Here is a 24,373-nt window from a genome sequence, read left to right on the forward strand (position 1 = left end):
CCAACTTTTCTCGGAGGAAAGGAAAAATTGTTCACAAAATTATTCTTGTAAAAGTATTAGAAAGTCATCTCTCGATTTATGTTCACTCCCTTAAATGACAAAATAAGCCTTAATTTAAATTTCAAACTGCTTCTACTTTTAAAAGGCGGTTGCCCCAAGACACTATGGTAAGCCATTCCCAATTTGTGATCCGAGAGACCTGAGGCTGTTTGAACCGACAAATTGTTTGGTTGGGAATCACTCCGAGCAAGTCAAAACCGAAGATTTCTAAAATATTTCTAGAGGTCCTGCGCCTCTAAACACTAGTTTAATTTCCATTGACCCCTAAACATAGTTCACCCAGGTCATGCCATGTTATTAGGTACTGGTGGCCATTACCATCTGGTAGGTGAGTTGTTTTATGTGAACATGTGGCAGAGAAAATCTCGCTTCCATTCAAGTGTTTTAGGCCTAAACTCCATTTAGGAAAACCAAACGTTTGACGGCAAAATGTCATCCAAGGTAAGACAATTGCCATATTGGTATTTCATTAAAAAAGTTGTTTCGTGCAAGCTATAATTTAAATATCTAATTTTTCGGGTTATGCTATTCTAACTGTAATTATATCTGTGGTACACTATCGTCTTCTATAAAAGGTTAGGCTTATCCCCCTTCAATTTCATTTTCAACGATACTTTTTGCTATCAAATATCAAACCATACTATTCGATTGAGATCTTCATTGTACTGCATTAAACTGTATACATCATGCTTTCTGCAATTAAGGTTATTCCCTCTTCAGCAGCTGCTAAAAAGACTAACACATTTTTAGGGGATGTTTGCGGTGGGTGTGTCTTATGTGTGGGTGTGTGTGACCATCAAGGCTCTCTGTCGATAATCGAATCTAAGCTTATTATGTCAGTTCAGTGTATATCTGTAATTTATATGTAAAATTCCTTGCAAGGCCGAAATGAAATGTAGAGAGGCAACCAGAAATGTTTCATAAATCCCAAGCATTGGTTGTAGTGGGGGTGTAACTCAAAATTTTATGCAGAGTCAGCTATTGACAAAGAACTTCAAGCATTTGGGTTTGGGAACTTATAGACAATTATCATTCACTATCATTCGCTATAGTGATGGCACATCTGGTTGTTTAGGGTGTTATTTGCCCACCTGCACCTAAGTGCAAGCTTTTGGTGCACCCATGATATTGCTAGAATCAGCCATATTCTGCAAACTGGTTGGTTCCTTGCACTTTAAACACATTTGGCTTCAAATCAGCATAGTAATTCAAGTTTTCCTGATCTTCTTTACAACAGCCAACCCTGTACTCTTACTTCAGAAGTTCATCATCATGGAGGGTCAGGATTGGTATGCCTAAAAAATTTCCTTCTGAAGCCAACTTTATCTTCCATTTCTTTTTCCAGGCAGTTCTCTTTAATTTTTTTGCCAGTTCTGCTTCTCGTAGAGTTAGAATAGGTAAGAATTCACCTTTTGGTCAAAATAATCCATTATGAAACTAATTGTCTTTATTTCAGTGGTAAGATCATAGAGAAATTTTTGATAGGTATATTTTGCAACAATTGTACAAAAATGAAGCTACAGTTAATGAAATTTGGCATGTTTGTAATTAAACAATCTTTGTTTCCTCTTTTTTGTGAAGTTAGATGCCTGTTAATATATTTTAACAAATTTTTTCCACAACAAAGTATCCTTGTCACTTTTTATTTTATAGCACTGGCAATAAAAGAAATTGAGTATGAATACAAAGCAATTCATTTGGTTAAGGGAGAACAAGTATGTTCTAACACCTTCCATTTCTGTTGATTTTCTGATAATTGAATCATTAGTTTTATTGACAATGACCTTTTAATCTTAACAAACAGCAGTGGGATGTGCAGTGTATTTGTTCTAATTGAAGGTTCAAAATCAGGGGCCACAATTGATTCAAGTTGATGTACCTGTAATTCTGTCTACAGCATGTAGAGGACCAATGTTAATTGAACACTTTTTGGTGTACAGTGACCTGTTTGTTAAGCCAAACATTAATTCATTTTATTCATTTGTTTAGATTGTTTCTAATTGAGGTTTATAGTTTATAATATAAAATTTATCATTAGAAAAACAAATACAAAGAAAGAGTAAGTTACTGTCTGTCTTGTATCTTGTTGAGCTCTGTGATTTGTTTTAAAGTTTTAAGACCATATATCCAATCAATGATAAATGACAGAGTGAAGAAATTGGCTGCAGAAAAAAGTTATGTAACTGGTTTTTTTTAAAACTTGTTCTCTTTGTGAATGATATAGGAACATTCTTATTCTTTTTAGCTGGCTGATAACTACAAAGAAATAAATCCTCAATGCCTTATTCCCACTCTTTTGATTGATGGCCAGAAGTTGACTCAGTCTGTATGTTTAAATCATTTTTATATTCAGCTTATAATCGCTTTTTAATTCTGTAGAATTAATTAATAAATTTCATTAGAACATTTCAATAAAGAAATTGTGAAAGAAATGGCATTCCTGTTAATTTTTCACTTTAGTTTTCAATCTTTTGTCCACCTCATCATCTTGATACATATTAGAAAAATATACTTCATTAGAACTAGTCTTATAACATTGCTGTAAGGTTTTGTAATTTTTGGCAGCTGAGCATCATTGAATACCTAGATGAGACAAGGCCAAATCCACCACTGTTACCAAAAGATGCATTGAAAAGGAGTCAAGCAAGGACATTGGCTTTGATTATTGGAGCAGATATTCAACCAGTCCAGGTTTGTTTTCATATATGTCATCAAGATTGCCCAATACACAAAATGTTAAAAAATTTCCAGAAAGATTTTATATGAATTTTCATTTCTCAGGGGAGTTCGTAGGTTTTATACATACCTATGGAGATGTGACAACCCTCTTTTAGGACCAAAACAATGAGAACATTAATTTACAATGTTTTTAAGCAGAAGAGCACCCTTTCTGACAAAAAATGCCATCCCTTGAAGTAATGCTGGCTTTAGGTATGCATCAAGATCTTCATTTTGCTTTGAAGCAAAGTCATTTTTCTATGATTTGATACTAGCAAGCAATAAAGATGCCACAAATCTTGATAAATATTGCCAAAGATTGATATAAGAGGAGGTATGATGGAAAATGCCTTGACATTTTTAAACTTCTGATTCTAGACTCAGGACAAAATATTTCATTGTTATTAGTCCGAATTATATTCAGCAGATGACTGTATAGTTTTTGAGGATAGATTTTCTGAGTTTTCCTCTTTGAATTTTCACATAATTTTGCGGTGTCCTCAGGGCCGCGGAGAGGATTTTTGGGCCCTGGGTCAGGACGAAAATATAAATAGAAACACATGCCTAAAGCAGACACTTCTAAGGGGTATGGGCAATGCTCCTCCTGGAATTTTTGAAATTAATGATTGCTTAAATTGCTCTCGTGGGTATTTTGGTTGCTAAAGTTGCTATGATGGCTGTTTTGGTTGCTAAAATTGCTATGGTTGCTAAACTGCTTTGGTGGCAGTGGCATAGATAGGAGGGGGTCAGAGGGGGCAAAAAACCCCTGTAGAGATATTGTCAGAAAACCTCTGGTCTTGTCGGAAATTTTTGGTTGTCTAGGTTTATCTAATTGCTATGTTTTGATAGGAAAGAATTTAAAGCTGAATAAAGATAAAAATATCTTAATATATCAAAAGATTTATTTATTCCAGTTCCGAAGTTGTTATGTTATGTTAAAATTTATGAAAAATATAAATGCTTGTTAGATTTTTGTCAAAAAATCGAAGTTTCTCACCCTACTACAAATTTTCCTATCTACGCCATTGTCTGGTGGCTATTTATTACTTCTGTTTGCTGTTTGATATAATTTGAGCATAACTGAAATCTTAACACCATCATGGATGAAAATGAAAATTTCTTTGAAAATGTTTCAATTTAAATGGAAAATTTTTCATTCGTTAACTAAATTCGATAACAACCGACACACTGTTGCAAATAGATGTGCATGTCATAGTGTAAATCTTTATGACATACATATTGCTGTATGTTGCCCTGTTGGAATCACATTTTTTGGTTACATTCAAAGATGAAAAATTCTTAACAAAAATATATTTAACACTCAGGCAGCCAAAGAATCAAACTGCTTCTACCTTACTTCATTCATAGACTTTTGTCACTATTGTCTCTACTAATGACAATTTGTGGTAATGGAAAGGTTGGATTATCACTTAGAATTTTTTTAATTGAATTATTTTTTATAGGCCCCTATAACAAAGGGCCCCTGGGTCAGTGACCCCCCTGACCCCCCTCTCCTCAGTACTGGGTGTCTAACATCTTTTGCAATTGCTAATTTTCTTTCCAAATAATTGCGTTTTTCAGAATTTGCGAGTTCTCAAAGCAGTTGGTGATGATAGAAAAATGGAGTGGGGCAAAAATGTTATTGATAATGGATTTGAAGGTATGTTTATTTTTGTAAGCATTCCCTTATGTTACTTAAAGTAAGATAAAGCATTCCCTTAAGCTAAAATTGCTATCAGTTTTTAAGCTTTCAAAAAACACAGAGAGAAGGTGGGATCTTTGGTAGATCTTAAATGGGGTCCCATTTCTCTAGGATTTTTGTAGGATCCTGCAAAAAATTTTACCAGCAATATGTAGGTTTGAGAGAGAAAGAAAAACGTTATTAAGGATAGGATTTTACTATCAAAGTATAAAACAGCAACTTTCTTTTATCACTATTTATTCTATGCAAAGATAGGGCACTCATATTTTAACAAAAACTTGTTTTGTAACTCAAAAATAGGTCAATATATGAAAAAGGCATTTAAATTATTATCAATTTTTATATATTCAGATAATATATTATATGAACAGATAATTCAGAAAATTTTTATAATCTTTAGTTTTCTTCAAAGACATCCATACTCTCAAGTTCATAAATATTGTGTGAATGAAGAAAAGGCCACTGTAGCAGGCTGCTCGACGGGCTCCAAGGAGTCCTTGTGGCGAAAAGTCGATAAAAATGTAGCAAATATGAAACAAATAGAAATAATTGCCCCGGCCGGGGCGAAATATTAGCCTTTACTGATTTTCGTGTTTTTATTGTTGTTTACTCTCAACGTATTGCGGTGTTTCATATTTGCTACATTCATAAATATTGCTTTACTTTTTTGTTTTGAATCTTTTTCTATAGTTCTTTCAACCTTAATTTCTGGGGACATGAGGCCAAGGTAACTATTACAATCCTTTCATTTTGTTTCACACTTATGTACTTATTTGTCTCACACATTTAATTTTCCATTTTAGCATTTGAAAAAGCATTGCAATCCACTGCAGGCAAATATTGCATTGGTGATGAGGTTTGTAAAGCTTTTGTTAAAATCTTTTTCTAAAATTTTTAAATGTCTCTTGGAATTTTTGGGCTTAGACCTTGATATATTTTGAAGTATCAATGCCTATTGGACAATACTAAACAAACATATTCAGCCTTTAGGCCACAGAAGCTGAAAAATAACTTTAAAGATCAATGCTTGCATTACCTCACAACCTAATTTCAATGTCAAATTGTCAGAACATAATTTTTTGCTGTCAGTAACAATCTCCTTCAAAAATCTTTCATCTTAAAAATATATAAGAATGACTCTTTTCATTCAACATATCATTATAATTCTACATCTCTCTTTTCTTAAGTCAGTGTTGAAGCATTACAATAAGGACGAATTAGAAGTCCATTAAATCAGGATATAGTGAAGTTTTAATGAATAATATTTTCATAGCTTCCAAGGAGATCTAGCTTTCTTATAAGGGAAGAAGAAGTTAGGGGGAAATTTGCAAAATGTTGCTCTGATTTTTCTTTGCCTAACAAAACCTTTTAGTTGTATTGCAAGAAGAAGTTGTATTGCACTAAGCACTAAGTAGTAATTACAGTTGGTTAGTTTTAAAATTCCATTTGTTAACCCAACTAGTTGAAGTTGAATTTTGATGCATTATTGAAATCTTAAGTTGGGGAAAGCAATAAATTTGTAAATTTACTCCGGAAAAATTGACTTAAAATGTTCACCTTAGCTTTTTCTTTACCCTGCATTCCTTTTCCCAGATAACGTGGGTTTGGAGCTAAGTTAAAGCCAACATTTTATCATTTATATCAAAGCAAACATACTGTGGGGCCGCAAAGGTATGGAAACGGTAGGTCAAAATGGCGGCTCACAGTGACCACGGGCTTAAGCCAACCAATTTGAAAAGCAGAATTATGAGGTAAAGGGGCTTGGAAACGATAGGTTATGGCAGGAAAATGCATTCGCCATTCTTTTGACTTTCGGTTAAAAGTAAATATATTGATTGGTTTGCTGTTTTGAGGGGAAGGAGTAAGCAAAACTTTGAAGCATTGCTTCGAAACAATTCCATGAAAGATTTTCTGAGTATTCATTAAAGATGACCACAAAGTGTCAAACGTTTCCCTAACATTTTACTCAAAAAACAGAAGGGTAATCTTTCGAATCCATTTTGATTCAAAAGTCGTTGGATTTACGCAAACAATTTTGTGACAAAAACGTTGGTTACAAAAACCCCTTAGTGCTGAACTTTTATTCTAAAAACCTGTCGGCTTAGGTCTTTGACTTCTGTGAGCCACCATTTTTAGCACTGTTTCCATACCTATGTGACCCCAGTGTACATTAAAGTAATAATCATAAAAAGCTGACATGTACAATAAAAGTCTTAAGTAATCCATAACTCCACCCAAAGTTTTACCATATAAATTTATGTTTTGTGTAGAAATATCCAGTAATTGTGACTCTTTCACTTCAATAGTTAACCTTTTCTGTAATTTTCAGCTGATAAATCATTGCCATATTTCTAAATCCTACAGTCATTTATATTTTAACATGTACTGTGTATTTCAATCAGTCCTGTTATCTTTGGTTCAATAGGTCACCATTCCAGATCTTTTTCTTGTACCTCAAGTGTACAATGCTAACAGGTATGATAAAAGCAATTTTCTTTTTGTTTTACTCCAAATTGTTCTTCTTCAAATGTCTCATGTTTGAGGTTTTTATTTCTAAGCTTTTCACAGTTTTATAAGATCTATAATTTCTGCTTGGATTTAGATTTAAAGTTGATATGTCAAGATTTCCTACAATTGCAAGAATCAATGATGAGTTGTCCAAATTGGAGCCATTCCAGGTGTCACACCCATCACAACAACCAGACTGCCCTGAAGAACTGAGATAGAATTACTTTTTTCAAAGAACTGTAAAACTAGGATTTAGGTTTTCTTACTATTTATATTAAGAAATATATATTTATAGATATACCAAATAGAGTTTCATTCTCATTTCGGCTCTAGGATAACAACACTATAAGAAATTCACAGTTCTGAAAACTTGAAAAATGTTTTGCTTTACATTTTACAATCAAAAATAAAAAGAATACAGTAATAAAACTGTTTCATAAAATTAAAAAATTGAACTGAATCAATAGAAAACTCCTTTTGTAAGAAATGATGTTTTTGGGCTTCCCGTTTTCTGCATACTATAATCATTGTGTAGTAATGTCAGGTACCCACAGGCAGTAGTGTCAGTGGCGGACACGAGGGGGGGCGAGGGGGGGCGACCGCCCCCCAATACTTTAGAGAACAATGGACTTTTGTTCTAAAACAATGGGGAATGTGACGTCATCTTATTAAAACAATAGGCTTGCCCCCCCAATATTTGACCAAGTGTCCGCCACTGAGTAGTGTGCACAGCCAGGAAAATTATACTAGCAGACTACAATTTGTAGTTCCAAAGCAAAGTTAGTGCTGCTTTTGAAGAATATTAAAATCTCAATACGAATTAAGTGTTTGATAAATATTAACTAAAGGTCTTTATGAAGACTTTTCCCTCTTTTCATGAGATAAAATGTATTGTCAGCTAAACTTTTATGTTTGAATGTGAAATTACAACTAATAAATCAAACTTGACTAACTCTCTCTTGCATCTGTACAATATTAACTGTTCGAAATACTTCTACGCATATTCATTTACATCTCATAGAATAAAAAATTTTGAGATATTTTCCTTCATATGTCATATAACTTGAGGACTGGGTGAATCATAAGCGCTGTAACTTTTCGTTGAAAGTAAAGATCTTCTCTCATCTTTTTCAATCTGATAATCTGGTGCTTGAATCTAAAAAAAGGTGAGATTATAATCACGCAAGCATAGATTCCCTCTTTAGTCTTTTTTACATTAACATTCGCATAAGCTTGTAAAAGAGTTAAGGCGGTAAATTTTGCATCCAAATTATGAGTTTTAGTTTAGGAACACTATTCTCTATGGTACATGATTAATACCAATGATTCAAAAGGTCACATTATAGAAGATATTAATAGGATGAACAAAGCTTCATTATTTTGTGAATAACCTGCATGTGAAAAAATCTGTTCAGGACATTCAAGTGCTTTATTTTGTCAATACATTATTTCAAACTTCAAAAAAGTTAATTACCACTGGGTATGATGATGATTGACGAAAACAGCGTATCCAGGACAGGTCTATCAGCTGGTTGTACATAGCAGTACCAATTAGTAACAGCATGAATCCATCAACTGTAAATGCAAGTGAAGCATTATTATTTCTTTAAATCAAGGACCTGTGTACATGGACAGATTTACCAGGGGGACAGATTGTTGTGCGACACCCCCAAATTTTGTTGTCTTTTTCAGTAAATTCTGCTTCAATTTGTTAGAAAACATTTTTTTTGTAGTCAGTAGTGGCAACATGAGGCAGAAATGTTATTTATCTTCTTGTCTTCTTTATCTTAAAGTTAAAAACTGAATTATAAAATGGGCGATTCAATCATTTCCCAGTCAGCAGATAGCTATCTTATTGCTGCAATCTTCTTTTTCATTAAACAGGACAACTGTTTACATTAGGCTAGAGCACTCAAGATGATGGGGGGATGTCATTACTCCCTACAATAATTGCAATCAGTAGGTCGTGGAATAAACTTTGATTGAAAAAATTTGGTCTTTTTTATGATCCTTGAACTGGATAAGAGAACTAAGGGCAAGAGAGAGAATGTGGGTACATCAAAAAACTGTGAAGAAAGTTGTGATACGTAATTAGAAGGGGTGGTCCCAAACAACATTTAGAGCTTCCCTATGATTCAATGCAAAACCTCTCCTTACATGTTGTTGATTTTATCTTGCACCAATGAGAAGAACAAACTAGGCTGATTTTGATGCTCTATAAGTTTTTACTCAAGACAATCAGTAAATCATCTTTCAAATATCTTTGAATTCAGTATGGCATGAAAAATTGTTGCTAGAAATTATTATAAAGATAGGTAATTTTATACAAAATGAATTAAATACTCTTTCACAACATAAAGTAAGGTTATAAGAAGCTGAGGAAAACCCAATTTTTTACTGTCAAACTCGATGTTTGCCACTTGAATTAACAACCAGAAATAGGTAGCTGTCAGAAATATCTAGAGTTCATCCTGGGGGCTGTCAGTGTGCATCTTCGGTGCTGCATCCTCCACATTTAGATACACCCCAACAACGTAACAACTTTAATGATGGACAAGTAATCTAATTTTTTTTAAATTGAAAATCTAGTTTATCATTGAGTTTCTGTAACCGGGAAGACTTAGAAGAACTTGCTGTTTTGTACCTGTATTGTTTGAATCCATTTAGTGGCTTTCAAAGAACTGAGTCCCGTTGAACAAAGAAGGTCAATTGTGAAATTATAGAAAAGGAAATATAATTTTATCGTTTGCAATTGTTTTTAGTCTCATTCCAATCAATCATTTGTGGTCCTCAAATCTGCTCTCCCTAGAATTTTCTTGAAGGTATCAAATAACCACGAAAATCCTCATTTTATAATAGCATGGAGGTTTTGCTATTTCCTTAAACGCTCACTTTTGACTTTCCTCAAACGCTTCACTTTCTATTTTCATTTCCTTCCAGGAGCTCTAACAAAGGGGGAGGGGGCCATGTCCCACCACTTTTTGCAAAAGATAGAGCTTTTTTCAAAAAATTTTTGTCATGGGTGTTAAGTTTTCCCTTGAATCCCCCTCCCCCTCCTCCATTTTTCAACCTTTGTCGGAGCCCATTTAGGGATCTAGAAGATGTCTATTAGATTTGTAATCTTATGCACAAAAACCTCAACTCACCTTGGAACATTCCATAGGTCTTGTTCCACACTTCCCCAAATGTCTTCAGATTGTTGTTGAAAAAAGAAAAGGTTTTTGTTGAATTTTTAAAGAAAAGAATGGTAATTACAAAAGGAGATTCGACTATGCAGTCCAATCAGCTAAGAATATATATATAATTAGTTTGAAAAGGAAAGGCATGCTGCAAAGAGATATCTGTAGGGTTCAAGGTATCCCCAGACAGAATTTGTGACATACAATGAACAAAATCTGTGAGAAGAAGCAACACCAATCAACGGAGAACAATACAATAAAAATGAGTTTTTAAAGTAAAAATACATATAAAATAATATATAATAATATAATATATAATATAAAAATGGTTTAAAGGACAAGTGACACGCTTTTGGCACCAAATTTTTTTTTCTTTTAACTTAAAGTAAAATGTTGTATGAGAGTGTTGTTGAAAAATTTTTCCTTTCTGATTTCATTTTCCTACTTAAAAACCCTTTTCAAATTATGGCGGGAAATGAATCACGTGACACCGTGACGTAGATTGTGATAATTTGTTATTGCTGCTACTGGTATACAGTGCAATATTAACGTTTACAACACGCTTCTAAACGAATTCAGTTCGTCTGGACCTGTCACGTCGTGTTTCGTAAACTCTCTATTAATTACAGGGAGATTCCGAGTAATCACAATTTACGTCATAGGGTCACGTGATAGAAAGCAAAATCGCGTCCCCTGCGCCCCCTGATTAGAATTTTTTGTTCTAAACCAGGAAAAACTTACTTCTAAAAGATGATATATAAGTTAATGAAAAGAAAAGATAGGGTAAAAAGTGTGTCACTTGTCCTTTAATGTTTTATCTTGGCAAATGAGGCTTCATCCCCATGGGCATGGTTGGATAAATGCAAAAATGTATGTTAAAAGTATTGTTTTATTATAAATTCTGATTATTATTGTCCGTGGCTACAATTTAAAACTTATATTTTGACTGTTGGAGGATTTCAATTAACATTCATGTGATATTGTTGAATGATTGACTCAATATTAATAAGATTGGAATCCTTCAGTATAGTTTCCGAACTTTAATCAAACAGCCATTTATAAACAACAAATATCCCATTTTAATTAGAATTTAATTTCCAATCATTTTAATGACATAAATGCAAAGGGAATACTGATAATAAAACAGCAAACATTGAAGAAAAGGTAAAGTACCACTTAATGCTTGAAGCAAAATGATACACAGCTGAAACCAATTCATATATTTATATGAAATAATATTGCTCGGAAATCAATTTCTTGAAAGGAACACTTTGCCATACATCCACAACAAAACTGAGAGAAAGCAACTCTAAGATTAGTGATGTATCAAGCATGATATTTTGGTATGTTCTATCTTATTAAAAATGCCACCTGAAAAATGCAAAACACTGGAATAAAGAGAAGATCCGAATAAATGAAAAGAAAAGATTTAATATCACTGTCAAATGAAAATCTAACGATCAAATGTGTCTGTAACTCACCTCGTCAATGGCATAGTAGATAAACAAACTGACTACCCATACAACAAGAGTTCGACAAGCATCCAACAAAGTTCTGTGTACAGCTATTAAAAGGAATCAGTAAACGCAATTAATTTTAATAAATATGTCTTGTTATATAATTTTCTACTGCAACAGTACGCCTTGTTCTAATAGAAACAACAGAGACACTACATTTAAAGCTTTCGGCGAAGGAGGGGGCTCACAATAGTGGAATAACCCAGGGATAGCAAGTGGTAATGCTGCCTAGTGAAAATATTTGATATTGACAGAGTTATATTCTGTCTGACAATATGATACTGTATCATGCAAACAAAGAAATAAGGAAGTGAAAGAATTAAGGGTAGGAAGCCAGGAACCCGAAATTGATTGGGTCCAGATAAAGTCCATCAGAGCTAAAACTATCAAATTTAGTAGTCATTAGCTGGAATAAATATTTGCTTTTTATGAGATTCAAGCCTTTTTACCATGGAAAGGTACAATTTTCTACAGGAGCGTATAGACATCTACATCAATGATACTATCCAAAAAATAACATTACAAGCGATCCTCTGAGGTATATAGCAATTTACTTTAAACTTATCTCTAAATATGCCATAACAAATATTTGAAGAATAAACCAAAACGATTTTCATAAGGGATTATACCAAGAGGTGAGATCTAGGCAAAGAGGGCCATCCCTCTTTCATTTAAACAGGCCCTAAGCTCACAATCGCATAATTAACGATTTTAAAGCAGAATTAAAAAAACAAAGTAACTAACAAAAATCAACTAAAATGGACAGGGAAAGAATCAGTTTATGCTGGTAATAAAACATTGCACGACTTAGTAGATCCGTTATTTTAAAAATGTATCGGATAAAAGGCGTAAATGAGAAATGAGGGTCATATTTTCACTCTTGAAATTTCCAAACCTAGAGGTCTCCAGTTTGCGTGGAAGAAGCAACCTTAGTTATGCAATGGTGGTACTAAATACTTTTTAACAACGATTTAATTTTAAAAAAGACAAATAATTTAAACAAAACTCGCACACCCCATATCTAAAAACGCGTGCTGGGTCGCTCACCGTTATAATAAGTATAAATCTTTTTACCACAATTTAAGTGAAAAAAGTATCTTGGTCAATCATAATTCAAATCTTTTTCGATAAATATCATAATATGGGCTTTCAAAACATTTTAAAAATAAAAGTTGGCATTGGCTACGTACCTGTCAATGATTTTGTAACACTTAGGCCAAAGAAATTGTAGAATGCAATTGAAGCAAGGTAAAGCACTGGAAAAGACAAAAAACGAAATATAACAGTAAAATAGAGCACATTTTGAAACAGATGATGCCTTAAAAACATGCATAGCTTTTTACTGAGACACGTAAGATGGAATTTACTCTTTAGCAGCAAAATGCTACATAAACGAGAAGAAATACCCTGCCTTCGTTTTTATAAAGCAAAGTTCCTTGACATTTCATTGTTTAACTGGCTTTGCAGCCCTTTATTTCAGGGCATCCCAATAAAATCATTCTCACCCGAACAATGATCATGTTTACCGGACAAATAGTTACAAGAAACGAAGACATTTTAAAGGTGTATCAATGATACAGTTTAGTAAGTTTGCCAGTACGTGATGAAGTTCTAAAAATCCCTCTGCATGCTTCTAAATCCTTCCTCTTTCCATACTGCTATGCTTGTAATACTGCTACGAGTACCTCAGAAGGCAATCGCTCATTTTGAAAAGGTTGACATAAAGACTTATGGATGTGTTTTGTATTGAGATGGAGTGTTGTCAAAGTGTGGCATAAGCCTTTTTTAAATCTCTCAACACAATCTTGCTTGCGCATGCACAACTGCAATTAAACTGAATTTTTCCGAATTGATACAAAAAATGTGCACTTTTTCGGTATAACTTAAACTTTACACACAATGAACAAGAATCAACGAAATCATCTAAACATGAAGCATAAATTTTTGAACGGTACATTTCTAAAGGGTACATTTCATTTCTAAACAAAAAACTCTGCATTACAGATGCATTACAAAAACTCTACGAATGTAATATTTTACCACAAAATACTGCTAATTTTGGATTATTCCGAATCATGATCAAAGCATCGATGCTGTTTTCATAGCTATTATGATGTTGATTTCCAGGAATGAAGTAAACAACTGGCAGGACAAGCTAAAACAAACAAATAACAAAATATAAGCAAATGAAGCTTATCAACGGAATAAATCTTTGGCTTGTAAATCAAAAGATATTATTTGAACACTGTCACATTTAGCACATTCTAAATCGCTTGGTTTAAAAAAACGAGGGTTCTTCAAATATTCTTAAAAAAAAGATTAGAAAACTTTACTGTATATTTAGACAATCATTTATGCTCATGTAGACATTGATGGGGTGAAAGATTAAGTCATTAACAATAGATTGGAAAGCATAATTTTTTATAGAAACATCAATATAAGGACCATAGCGAGCAACATAATGTACTTGATAGTAGTTTGCAGACAGACTGTGTTGCGATATCTTGTCAGTAGAGCCATGACACCCCATTTGTAGCCCCAAAACACAAGCACAACTGCATCGATCATTGGATAGCGTTATCATAAATTCTCAAATTAGCCCTTGAAGTTTATCAATTTGTTTTTTTTTTATGTTTGAGCCGATTCAATGGGGGCTGAAATAAGAGCCTTGAATAAAGCTTTGCCAATTGTTTTGAGTTCACTTTGAGAAAATAACAATATGCGAATTGATGAAAAAACTTTGAGAATGCTTCGTATATTTTTTGTTTTATTTTATGTGAAAAAGGTGTTTTACTTTATATTAAAATCGTGTACTCGTCTTGCAAAAATTTCCATGCTTAAGTGGGGAGGGGGGGTTATTAAAGGATTGTTTTTATTAACAAATTTTACTTCAAGGGTGCTAGCTAATCTAAAGGGGCTCGTAAGTAAAAATTTCAGGATAGCACTTCTTTACTTAACTTCAAAGCAATTAATATTATTTTTCCCACTACCTTTTATCAATCTTGTGTAACTGAACATTTATTTTTCTTATCTTAAAATATTTTACTTACAGCCACCATGAAAATTATGCCATAAAAACCTTCCATACCAACAACCTAAAAACAGGACGAAGACATTATTGAAAAGAACATCCGTTTTCAATAGTTGAACTGTTTCAAAAAGGAACGTTTTATAGGAACATTTTAGAAGAATACTAGATACATACAAATATTTCAAAAGAAGAATCAAATAACAAGCTAGTTCTTTGTAGTACCCAAATGACCCAAAACTGCAAAGTTTGCACCAAACGTTTTCAAGATTCATAATTAAATATTGCCTCTGTTTGGCACTTTAACTTATGTGATGTATAATGATAAATTCAAATTTGAAATTTGTGCTTGCTTGACAAAAAATTGTGATCAAAGGTAAACTAATTACCCAAAATTATCTTTGCTGTAAGATCCCGTTGATATTATGTGATTATTTTAAAATCAACTCATGAATTTTTTATGCAACAAAAATTTGAGCTAAAATCAACTTGCAAATTTTTGCAAATAGGCGAAGAAACGTATTTGAACAATGAGGCAGTTATAAGTCTTTTGCTATTAAAACGCTTGCTACAAAACTTAGATAAGATTAATAATTACAATCAATCTAAATCAAATCATAAATATGACTATACTTACATGCAATGGATGAAAATTCCGTTTCTTTAGAAAGGTTTCCTCGATAACCATCTGGGTGGCACTCACTATCTGACTGCTAACTATCAGAATAACTCCTATAGAAATTGATTAAATAAGCCTTTTAGCTGACTTGTAAAAAAGGTGCAACCTTCGCAAGGCAGAACCTGTCAGCCATCAAATCATTATGATAAATATCTCAACACACAAAGAAAGGTCTTGCAACTCACTTTCCATTATTTTATCTTTCCAAAAACTAATAAAAAATGATTATTTTCATGCTAAAGTTGCATAGTTTACAACTAGTTTCTAGCAAAATAGTAACTTCTCAAGCTAATTACTTTAAATGAAAGAGAATAAAATCAAACAAGCTTGTCATGCAGTGGCTGAAAAATCGGAAAGTGGACAAAGGGTATCAAAGAATAGCTAAAACATTGCTTAAATATAAATTTATTTAACATCCCTAAGGCTTATGTATGTTTGCATACGGGACCAGATGCAGCAAAGGCTAAGACCAGAGTCATCATAATAATCATGAAATTGATACATTTCACACTAATGACAGAAATCTATCAGCACTATCAGCAAATTCTTCTAAATGTGTTTGATTAATCATGTTATAAGATAATTCCATCCAGATTCAATACTGAAAACGTGCTTTTAAACTTTTCTTTAACTCATTTACAACAATACAATGTTATAAGCTGCAAAAGGTTGCAGAAAATGACAACCTACATCCCTGCTAGGCATGGCATCTAGAGACAAGGGTAAAGATTAGGTAGCTTTGCTTTAAGGTAATTGATGCAAAATGATAGGCATGAATTTCAAGGGCTGGTTAATGTAAATGTTATAAAAATATATGATAAAGAAATTATCAAATGCATATGAAATATTCTTTATTGGTAGACTTTAGACTTACCTAAAATTGTATGCCACTGAGATACTGTATGATTTTGCCGTAAAATTGTTGAAAGGCCAACAAGAAGAAGGCCTAGCTTTTGGGCAAAAAGAAAAAAATAGATAGGGCTTTGCATTAAATATTATAGATTAAAAATTTAGCCATTTAAATTGGATGATCAGAAATCAGAAAAAGTCAACATCAATAAAATGATACCACATTTACAGTGAAAAATATTGATGCATTTACAAAACTTTTTGCAAAGTTTGGTAAACTTGAAATTTACCATCCACCAGCATCAAGATATCAATGAACAGCAATGTAATATGTTTTGACATACCAATTCAAAAAAAACTTGAAATAAGCAAACCTACCATGGCAGTTCCCATTCCAATCCAATGAGTAGCTTTCAAATCTCTCTTCAGAAATATTTTCTGCAAGTAATTGTTAGAATTAATATGGATTTTTTACCTTGATATTTATGCAATTTTGTGCTGCTTCTCAAAATGAACAATACAAAAGACGACAAACAGATTACTTACTGAGAAAACCCCTGTAAAAACAATAATTGATCCTCTTAGCATCTGCCAAATTGAAGCATCAACATAGAGCAGACCAATGCCTACAATAAAAAGATTTAAACTAATACTATTTGCTAATTCATGGAAGAAACAGCAGTTGATGACAGAATGTGATTCTCATGACAGCAGGATTAAACAACAAATACAGTTTTACTTAAACTTCATTGCTACAAAAGTTTTCTATTTTTCTATAGATATCATTCTCTAAAGCATCCCAAGTATTTTGGAAAACATACAACTTTAATTTAATACAACTTCATTTTTAGCTAGCTCCTAATGCCAATGGTGAATAACAATGATTTATTATCATTCAGTCAATCATTCATTGTCAATGTCAACAGAGAGTTGTGGTGCAAGCACTTTTCTTACCTGAAAGTGTAGTACCAAACAAGTCACAAACTGTTGGGAGCATGAATATCAGCTGGCAGACCCTAAAGTACAAAATTAGGACCAAATCAAAATATCAGGATATGTATTGGGTGCAGTGGAAGTACAGCAGCACCTCCGATTCTTCATTTGAATGGCCAATCAATAATCAAAATATTGAAACATCACTTTAAGATTGTCCACAAACTGAAATGCTGTCCATGGACCACTGACTAGGAAAAATGACTTTCTGCAACAATTTATTACACAGCAAAGTTAATACTGAGAAAAACAATGAAAAAGAAACTGGCATAGAGGGGACACTGATGGGAGCTATATAAGACTTTCTGTATTAATCTTTGCCAAAAAATTAATGTTTCTTTACCAAGCCTTTTTGTTAGATGCAATCTTATACGCTTGCTCAAACGTAACCACACAGATTTAATTGCTCAGGAAAAACAGTAAATTGTCCGAAACATTTCTCTGTAGTTCTTTAATAAAATTATACAAGTCATTTCGAAATTTAGTGAATTTCATTAGCCGTTTCTTATAAAAAAGCCCTCTTAACAAAAATTACTCAGTAAAGGAGGCTTTGTGCTTAAAACAGCTCATCAATATAAGGAAATTAGTAACTTTCTTTTTGTTTCATCAATCAATTGAGATGACAATACCTTTGGTTTGAAGATACTTCTGAAGTTTGAGGCGCACCAAGTGGATCAACAAGCATCTAAGCAAATTGAATCATTTTCTTATTCAAGAATTTTCAATAAAGGCAGAAAGAACTTGGATATGCCTAGAGGGCACCCAATATTATGATTTGTGTAAGATTACCCCTTGTGTAATTCCACGTTGGGTTTTTGATACATTTTTAATCTAATAACTCTCTAATAACCACCAAGGACAGGGAAACAGGTCATCAAGCATATTCTCTGGCTGATTTGATTGATTTTCAAGCTAAGCGTTAATCTTATGTTGAAGTATTATTTCCTGATTTTTCTTAATAACTCGTGCAAATCAACGATCACATTTCCATCCAAATTATAACATAACAGTACAACGAACATAACAGTAATGATAACTTACATATCTAGAAAAGTCTGAACAATTTTGAGACTTTGTTTTATTATGTTTCTATATCTATATTAACCTGGTGTTTGTTGCATGTTTTGTTATTTCTTATTATGGTGCTTTTTGGTGCGAAATAGAGTGCCTAAAGTTTCTAAGGGGCTCTTTTTATAGAGCACCTTCATTTTGCTTAGAGAAAGGCCTGAGGTAGCTATTGTATATCAGATTAATGTAACTTGCAGAATGTAGTAAATAAAATAGAAAATAGAAGAGAGATGAGCAAATATAAACTTGAGGGCTAAATACTTCAATCAACTTTTTGGCTTAAACTGTAGCTTACTTCCTCCTGTGCAGCCATTCTGACCTTCCTCCTGTGATAAATCAAGCCAATGAGGCACAGTGTTTCACCACAGAACATAATCAGTGTTTGAAACCAAGGATGGTCAAAACTATGATAAGCATTGCCACTCATATCCTTCAAGCCTTTTGCCCTACGGAAAAAAGCAAAGAATAAGTTGTATTGCATTGTGGGCATTGCAGTAGCCACTTGTTAATGTCAAATTGTTAGTTATTACACAATTCATTTACCTACTTGAGACACCTAACAAGGAAACCAAAAGACCCAATGACTACAATTACTAAAAAACAATAAAGGGCAGATGTGTAACATTTTGAATCAACAGGATTTTATTAAGATGAAATCTTTATGAAGAAAAAGTTTTATCTATGACCATGACAACAAACCAAAACTCAGATTTTGGGATAGTTATTTAGTAGCCACCTTCATCTTCATGTACCACCTTCAGGTACCATCTTCAATCTTCTGATATAAGATGGTACCTGATGATGATAAAGAAAGAGGTCAGAACACAGAATAATGTTATATTTTATTAGAATCACATATTAGCTTTTATACAAAACAATTTGAGCTTTAGCCTTTTGAGACCATGTTTTTTTATGCCAAAAAACAACACCTGCCCCTCTTTGGAACATCTCACCTACTTGTCATTGTAAATTCTCTGGTCAGCTACCTGCCCATACAAAATTAATTGATAACCCTAACCATGAGGAAAACACAGAAAAGTTGAAACATAGTATATTAAAGTACTTTCATACAGCACTCCTCAGACCATAAACATCAGATAATGACCAAAGGTAGGCAGGATTTAAAATCTGGATGCAGATCAAAACATAAGAAGAAGAATGAGAGGAAGAATAGGCCATGGTTAGGTCACGTGTGTACAAAGGTTAGACACTATGTCAATCTAATTTTGCCCCCTTGTAATTTCTAGGTAAAGAAAATGATAATTTCAGAAGCAGCTTTGATGTCGGTAAGATTAGGAAAACAGTGCAATAGATTTACACTTCATTTCATTTAAATGTTGTGTATGTAGATCCTTTTCTCTTGGCAATGCCACAACAACAAAACATAACTCCATGCAAAAGATTTTGGGATTTGCTACCTGGAATGCTCCTTGTTCTGTACACAGTAATCTAAATTCAAAGATTTGTGAGGACCTTGCCAAGCAAGCTTTGTCTGTCTCATGTCTTTACAAATACGTCATTGTCAAATTATCACAGCCTTCACTACTGTGACACCCATGTGCTCAGGATGGTTCAAAACTTTGCTCAGGTAGTCCCTTTTGTAACAAAAAAATACACAGAAAATTTCAGCTCAGCATCTTGTATCATTTCCAAGTTATCAGATGTTATATATTAATCCCCATACCCTTATGCAAAGAAAGCCACCACCCATTTTTTACAAGAAATTGGAGTAGAGTAATGGTCTGGTATCAAGTACTTTACTCAAGATGCTGTTGAAATTATGCAATCTCATGTAATTTGGTATGGAGATTTCAAATATCACATGCAAAATTTTCTAAGCTTCATAATTTCCATTCTACAGGTAATTTAAATTGAAATAGTTGGTCATAATTTTTTCGCAAACATAGCATTCTTTAAATGTAAATAGCCAAAATGGTCCCAAACATATCATGGTAAAATTTGGTATGAATCAAGTTGACATTATGCTTAAACAGACTGCAAAGTTTGATGATGGTGTTATGTGTGCTTTAGGAGATACAAAAGGTTTAAAAAGTTTATTTTTCGTGCTCTTTGGACATAGGCACTGACATACTGCTTTGTTTGAAATTCAAATAATGAGCATCACTACTATATATACAATCACAAGGCAAAGGCTAACAGGAGGAAAATTCTCCTCCAACACTTTACCCTGGATGACTTTTATGTCAATTTGTATGCTTTGGTGTGGTACCTTTCATTAATGATAGTGAGTAGCCTAATAGGCTACTCACTATCATTAATGAAAGGTACCACACCAAAGCATACAAATTGACATAAAAGTGCATATTGCTGTTGCCTGAAAGTCTTGTTCCCCTCCTGATACATAATCATTTGGCTTCTTATCTTTCAAGGAGATGTCAAGAATCCTTCTGTTGGTTGGCAGTTCATGCTTCCGCTGGAAGTTCATGCCTCGGGTTTTGAGCCTGTCAACAATTTTGAAATAACTGACCCACTCAAATCAGCCACTAGCCCTTTCTTGTGTAGCCACAAAAGGGCATGGTAATCTCAAAATATGGAAAAAACTTTCCTATATGGCAAATATTTCTAAAATGAATTATCAAACTTTAAATTTACCATTGATAAACCACCCATCACAAGACAGGCCAGCCATTAAGCATTGCCTTCCTTCTTCATTGTTACTTCCTCCATATCCACGGATAAAACACAAACACATAGACAGGACAGACTCACTAGTTCACCCCTTATATTTTATTCTGGGGCATGGCTAACCACCTTTTTTTATTACAAAAACTGTTCATGGCTTGGCTGATTTTCTTGCTCAGAATGTAGTGAAAATATCCCAGCAATAATTGTTTGTGAGAACTCTACCAATCATGAAAAATGAAGAACTGCCCTCAAGGTAACAAAACTGCAGAATATTTACGTTGCTGCATGGCCCCCTCTGTTTAAAAGCCAGCATCACAATAAGACCCTATGTCACAGAAAGAGCGAAAAGGTAACCAAACCAGGATCTCATTACCTTGCAGCTTTGGGGCCCTCACGGTTCTCTAAGATCTCAGGGTCATTTGAGCAATAGAACAAAAAGAACATGCGTCAGAGGATTAAGAAATAATTATCGTCTGCCATGAAACAAAAGCCAAACCAAAGGAAGATCGAAATGTCAACACACCCTAAAACAACCCCTGGACGAGCTTACCCTTATGGATTTTGCTTTACAACAGGTTCAGTCAAGAATTGATAATATTCATTGTGGCTGTAATACAAAAATACTTCAGTTTAAGTTGGAACATAATTTTCAAAGTTCCGGAAAAAGTAGGTAATCAGTGATTACCTTGATTACCCCAAGCCACAAGCGCAGCTTGGGCTGTGCCCTTTGCTTGATGGCTGTGCTATAAGCAATTTCGCTTTAATTTCTGACTAACTGTGACTTGATTAACTGCATAAATTTTTTTTTAAATAATCAGTTATTTTAGAAAGAATTGTTGCGCTGCTGTTTCGACTTCTTCAATGTCAAGCAGAAGGGATTTGGGTGATCCGGACCCCGATCCCCCTTTTTTTCCAAAATGTGGCAGTGAAATGTTTTGTTTCACTGAAATCTTAATTTCAACATATTCAGGGCGTTTCCCCCTTTCCGATGGCCTTTAGGGGTGTGACAACACCCCCAGACCCCCTTTGGGCAGGACAACTAGTTCTTGGCTTGCTTCGCAATTTATTTGTTCACTCTCTCATATCAAGTATTAAGATCTCCTGAATAAACCTACGCATCCAGAGTTATATGTGCTTTTTCGATGATGACAAGCATTTCAAATAGGAAAGCTAGAGTGAATAGAATACAATCTTACGAGCAGTCGTTTTGAGCTTTCTTTGACAAAGTATTGATTGATCCGGTGATGAGCATTCCTGCTGCAAGAAATATTTTGTACCATGGCAAGGCTGCCATTGTCGATAACGGTTTTGTTTCACTACTTGGAAAAGTTGAAAATCAAACCCATGACAAACAATTGTTGTTGTGTTGTTGCTAAATGTTGTTGTCGTGCTTCCGCGTGACTCTCATAAAAATTCACGTGATTCATTAGCGACTGTGTTTAGTTCAAAATTTGCAACAAGGGACAGTTTCATACGCTAAAAAGGAGAAAAAATCGATCCCAAATAAAAAATTTTCCCATTGTGCTAGTTTTAGATTAGGATACATGGCCCCAAACTGTGAATGCTACAACCCAGGTGAAAACTGTCTCCTTGTTTTATAATTAGGGACTCTGGCTTAGAACCTTACTGCAAAACAGATCATTGCCCTGGGTACAAGAGCCACATAAATTTGAGAGCGGAAACAGTAGATAGGAGTGGAGATGCGGAGGAGCGTCTATCTGAGAAGAAGGGAAAGTGGCCCTGGGCTAACCCTCGCCAATTCTCGTTCTGGTATCTAACCCATTTTCCGAGAAGAATGGCACGAAATTGCAAATAAATTTCGGAATCAATGGCCTCATAATGCAGAAACTTTATTGTACCCTGTGAAAGCAAACCAAAAAAGGTAGCTTGCTATAAAATATTATTATCACTTATCAGGCAGCTTTGGCGCTTGCTCTTGAATCCAGCACTTATTCTTTTCAGCGACAAGCTCTATCCAATATCAACAACTTTGGCACTTAGCTTTTGCACTTAGTTTTTCGCTTATTGCAATTATTTTTCACAGTATGGATAGCAGAGACTTTAGAATGGAAAAAACTCGAGGGGCAGTTGGGAATTCCAATTTCCTGCCATGCCTAGCAATTTATTTTATGGATTTAAGCGCTTAGGTTAATCACGTATGAGTTACTGTTTTGGTATTTGGTATTTGGTATTGACGCAAATGCCTCACTTTGGTAATGAGGCGCATTAGCTGACTTATATACATTTATAGTTGTAGTTTTATCATTGGTTAGCGTATATAATGTTCTAGTATTTAATTGGTTCTTTTCTGTTTTTTGCACCGAAAACGTAGCTAGTTGACCTTATTTAGAAAGCACATGGTATGTAGTAAAAGGAATGTGATGCCAGTTGCCAGACTGTAGGCAGATTGAGTAGAACTAGCTTGAAGTAGAGATATAACAAAACGTATGAAATTAAGAGCAGCTAACGGAAAACTTTTTCTTCGCCGACTTCTACGAATGTCTATGAGATAACAGATAAGAAATTTAGAAAGTTTCTTAACAGGGGAAATTCCGATACCCCATAATGAGAACGCTGGGCTCCAGTTCCTTGCCAGGTACTCCTCGTCAAGGGGTTGGTAGCCGTATTGACATTTCCTGTGACGCAGAAGTTGCTAAGGAATAGCCAAATCTTGGGATTAGTTTTAATTACTGTGGTTAAGTTAGTTTCGCATCTTCTCTTTGGCTTCTGTTTCTGTAATTTTTATCTGTAACAGCTAAAGCTGTGGTAGTAATATTGATTGATAAAACTACGTTAAGTCGTAATCTTTGGGATGGTAATCAAATCCTATGAATCCAGTCAATCAAAGACGTCAGCATATTTCCAGTTGTATGCATCAGTTTCAAAACAGGAGGCTTTTACTCACAGATAAATCGGAAAGCGAGACATCAACTAGTCGATAAAAAAACCAAAAGCCTGTTAACTCTTTAACAGGGGCTCCAACACAAGTTGCAAATAGTGGAGGGCCAAGCCCCCCCGGCCGTTGAAGGCCCTGTTAAAACCTGTTTACTACGTCCACACCCCTGTTCAGGGCCGACGAACCCAGTTTTGAGCAGGAGGGGGGGGGGGTCGGCAAAAGGAATAACAAGGGTACAAACATTAACTTTTCCATAAGATTGGATAGTGCCAAAAATGGACAGCTTTCATTGAAATTTAGAAATTTAGAAAAAGTAACATAACGTAAATGGCTATGGGCTCCATTCAAGGATCGCAAACTCTTGGACATACTTAATTTTATAATTCCTCATGGGCGTTGAAGTTCTTCGTATGTGTCAATTTTTCCTCCATGTATGCTCCATATTTTAGTCTTCATAATTCAATTTACTTATTTTTGTTTTGAGTTTTATTGCAAATGGAGGTGGTAGGTGCATTACATTCGACAAAATT

The 24,373-nt window shown here is 34.1% G+C and overlaps 2 protein-coding genes across 4 annotated transcripts; one reads left to right on the top strand and one right to left on the bottom strand.

Moving 5' to 3' along the window:
- Positions 1 to 22: 22 nt before the first annotated feature.
- On the top strand, positions 23 to 16,782 carry LOC135686433 (maleylacetoacetate isomerase). 2 transcript variants are annotated; one of them, XM_065202666.2, is made up of 9 exons: positions 23 to 501; positions 1,298 to 1,349; positions 1,714 to 1,775; positions 2,306 to 2,386; positions 2,626 to 2,751; positions 4,360 to 4,438; positions 5,284 to 5,336; positions 6,906 to 6,955; positions 7,083 to 16,782. In XM_065202666.2, the coding sequence occupies exons 1-9, from the start codon at positions 490 to 492 to the stop codon at positions 7,204 to 7,206; spliced, it is 639 nt and encodes a 212-aa protein (XP_065058738.1). In that variant the 5' UTR covers positions 23 to 489; the 3' UTR covers positions 7,207 to 16,782. The 2 variants fall into 2 exon arrangements, with proteins under 2 accessions (XP_065058738.1, XP_065058746.1); XM_065202674.2 differs by lacking the exon at positions 1,298 to 1,349 and adding an exon at positions 1,406 to 1,457.
- On the bottom strand, positions 7,349 to 22,302 carry LOC135686415 (solute carrier family 35 member F6). Of its 2 annotated transcripts, none has more exons than XM_065202643.2 (15): positions 22,144 to 22,302; positions 18,597 to 18,747; positions 17,863 to 17,918; positions 17,195 to 17,256; positions 16,787 to 16,866; positions 16,619 to 16,678; positions 16,266 to 16,341; positions 15,350 to 15,444; positions 14,735 to 14,779; positions 13,725 to 13,839; positions 12,875 to 12,940; positions 11,649 to 11,731; positions 10,135 to 10,177; positions 8,463 to 8,563; positions 7,349 to 8,144 (listed from the first exon to the last, which is right to left on the bottom strand). In XM_065202643.2, exons 1-15 carry the CDS (start codon positions 22,239 to 22,241, stop codon positions 8,043 to 8,045), a joined length of 1,233 nt encoding a protein of 410 aa, XP_065058715.1. In that variant the 5' UTR covers positions 22,242 to 22,302; the 3' UTR covers positions 7,349 to 8,042. The 2 variants fall into 2 exon arrangements, with proteins under 2 accessions (XP_065058715.1, XP_088966642.1); XM_089110516.1 differs by having other exon boundaries at positions 16,266 to 16,337; positions 16,615 to 16,678.
- Positions 22,303 to 24,373: the final 2,071 nt, after the last annotated feature.

Source organism: Rhopilema esculentum, chromosome 10 (genome assembly GCF_057945365.1).
Source record: "Rhopilema esculentum isolate cy_ngs chromosome 10, ASM5794536v1, whole genome shotgun sequence".
NCBI classification, from domain to species: Eukaryota; Metazoa; Cnidaria; class Scyphozoa; order Rhizostomeae; family Rhizostomatidae; genus Rhopilema; species Rhopilema esculentum.

Excerpts from the sequence above, each read along its gene's own strand:
- LOC135686433 (XM_065202666.2), top strand. Across the intron at positions 2,387-2,625 it reads GCCAGAAGTTGACTCAGTCT|CTGAGCATCATTGAATACCT; the intron begins GTATGTTTAAAT and ends AATTTTTGGCAG. Across the intron at positions 5,337-6,905 it reads AATATTGCATTGGTGATGAG|GTCACCATTCCAGATCTTTT; the intron begins GTTTGTAAAGCT and ends TTGGTTCAATAG.
- LOC135686415 (XM_065202643.2), bottom strand. The coding sequence starts at position 22,241 with ATGGCAGCCTTGCCATGGTACAAAATATTTCTTGCAGCAGGAATGCTC. Across the intron at positions 17,257-17,862 it reads GAAGTATCTTCAAACCAAAG|GGTCTGCCAGCTGATATTCA; the intron begins GTATTGTCATCT and ends TTTGTACTTTAG. Across the intron at positions 10,178-11,648 it reads TCTACTATGCCATTGACGAG|ACATTTGGGGAAGTGTGGAA; the intron begins GTGAGTTACAGA and ends AACAATCTGAAG.